General features: G+C 74.1%; 1 protein-coding gene across 4 annotated transcripts in view; it reads right to left on the bottom strand.

Annotated features, from left to right (window-relative positions):
* Positions 1–270: 270 nt before the first annotated feature.
* Positions 271–1431, bottom strand: part of ABCA7 (ATP binding cassette subfamily A member 7) — a 17755-nt gene continuing 16594 nt past the window's right edge. For 3 of the 4 annotated variants that reach the window (XM_039248161.1, XM_039248162.1, XM_039248164.1), the window contains 3 exons: positions 1315–1407; positions 717–957; positions 296–524 (listed from right to left, as the gene is read on the bottom strand). In XM_039248161.1, coding sequence (XP_039104092.1) covers positions 375–524; positions 717–957; positions 1315–1407 — 484 coding nt within the window. In that variant the 3' untranslated portion in view covers positions 296–374. Of the gene's footprint in view, positions 525–716; positions 958–1314; positions 1408–1431 lie in introns of all 4 variants that reach the window. The other variant, XM_039248165.1, reaches the window with a different exon arrangement.

Below are 1431 nucleotides of genomic sequence, written 5' to 3'. Positions count from 1 at the left end.
CCAGCCCTGCGCGGGTCATCGGGGCCCCGGGACCAGTGTTCAGGCTCTAGGAAGGCCACGCTCGCACGTGAGACCCAGGCCCCAGGCCCCAGTCCACCAGAGGCCCCCGGAGCTGGCGTCCAGGTGGCACAGCCAGACTCTCACGTGTACCTACAAAACTGCACCTGTGTCAGGCGGGGACGCGTGGGGGACGCGTGGGGGACGCGGACCAGTGTCCAGATGTGCGTGGAGAGCCGCGTTAGGACAGACATGCAGCCTGGCGCACACACAGTCTCACCCCACAACTTCTCTTTATTTCCTCCAGGGTGATGGGTCTCTGAGAGCCTGCGCCAGGGCTGCCCGTGTCTCCCAGGAAGCCCACCCGGGAGGGAGGATCATAGCACCGTCTCGGCCACGCTGGGGTCCTCGAGGAGCCCCGCGGTGAGTTTGGGGTGCGGTGGGCACGGCCTGAGGCCCGCCCCCACTCCTGCCTCCCGCGTGTCCTCCTCCTCTTCCCCCTGGTCCTTGGAGAAGTACAGGAACACCTGGGGGAGGGCGGCGGGGGGGGGGGGGCAGCCCCGGCCGGGGGAGGGGGAGGGGAAGGGGGGGTCAGCCCTGGCCGGGGGGGAGGGGGAGGGGGGAGGGGGTCAGCCCCGGCCGGGGGGGGGGGGGAGGGGTCAGCCCGGGCCGGGCCCCGCCCCACCTCACCCCCGGCCCCACCCCGGCGCGGCGGGCACCTCCTCTAACGTGGTCTGGCTCACTGAGAAGTCCTGCACGCCATGCTCCTCCCCGTGCGCCGTCAGCTCCCCGAAGACGCGAGCCAGGGCGCAGGGCCCCCCGGGCGGCAGCTGGAAACGCAGGCGGCCGCCGTGCCCCTCGCGCAGCTGGGCCCCCGGGAACGCGGCCGCCACGAAGGCCTCCACCAACTTGGACCGCGCCGCGGGCACCCTCAGCGTCAGCGTGTGGCCAGCTCCGAACCTGGGGGGGCGGGGCCGCTGGACACGCCGAGGCCCGCGCACACCACCCTCCCGGTCGCTTCTGGCCCTGCCCCCACACCCGGCCCCTCTCGACCCCCCCCCCCCACCGGCTGGCCCTCGCCCACCTGAAGGCCCACCCCTTCCTACCCCGCCCCCTCCGGGCTGCGCCCATCCCCTGACCCTCCTGCGCTGCGACCCTCGGACCCGCCCTCACCCACAGCCCCTGTGCCCGCCCTGCTTCCGCCCCCCTCCCCGTGCAGTTCTCGGGTACAGTCCACGAGCCTCGCCTCCGCTCAGGGCAGAGCCAGGAGGGCTCCGCGTGGCCGGGTGTCTGGCCCCTCTTCCCGCCCCCGCTCACCTGCTCTTGAGGTGCTGCGCGCTGCCCAGGCAGCGGAACCGCCCGTTCGCCATGACGGCCAGGCGCGTGCACAGAGCCTCGCACTCTTCCATGCTGCCGGGGGGGGGGGGGGGGGGG

This window comes from Hyaena hyaena, unplaced genomic scaffold, assembly GCF_003009895.1.
Source record: "Hyaena hyaena isolate Hyena2069 unplaced genomic scaffold, ASM300989v1 scaffold_302, whole genome shotgun sequence".
NCBI classification, from domain to species: Eukaryota; Metazoa; Chordata; class Mammalia; order Carnivora; family Hyaenidae; genus Hyaena; species Hyaena hyaena.
This window is presented reverse-complemented; position numbering and strand designations above follow the sequence as displayed.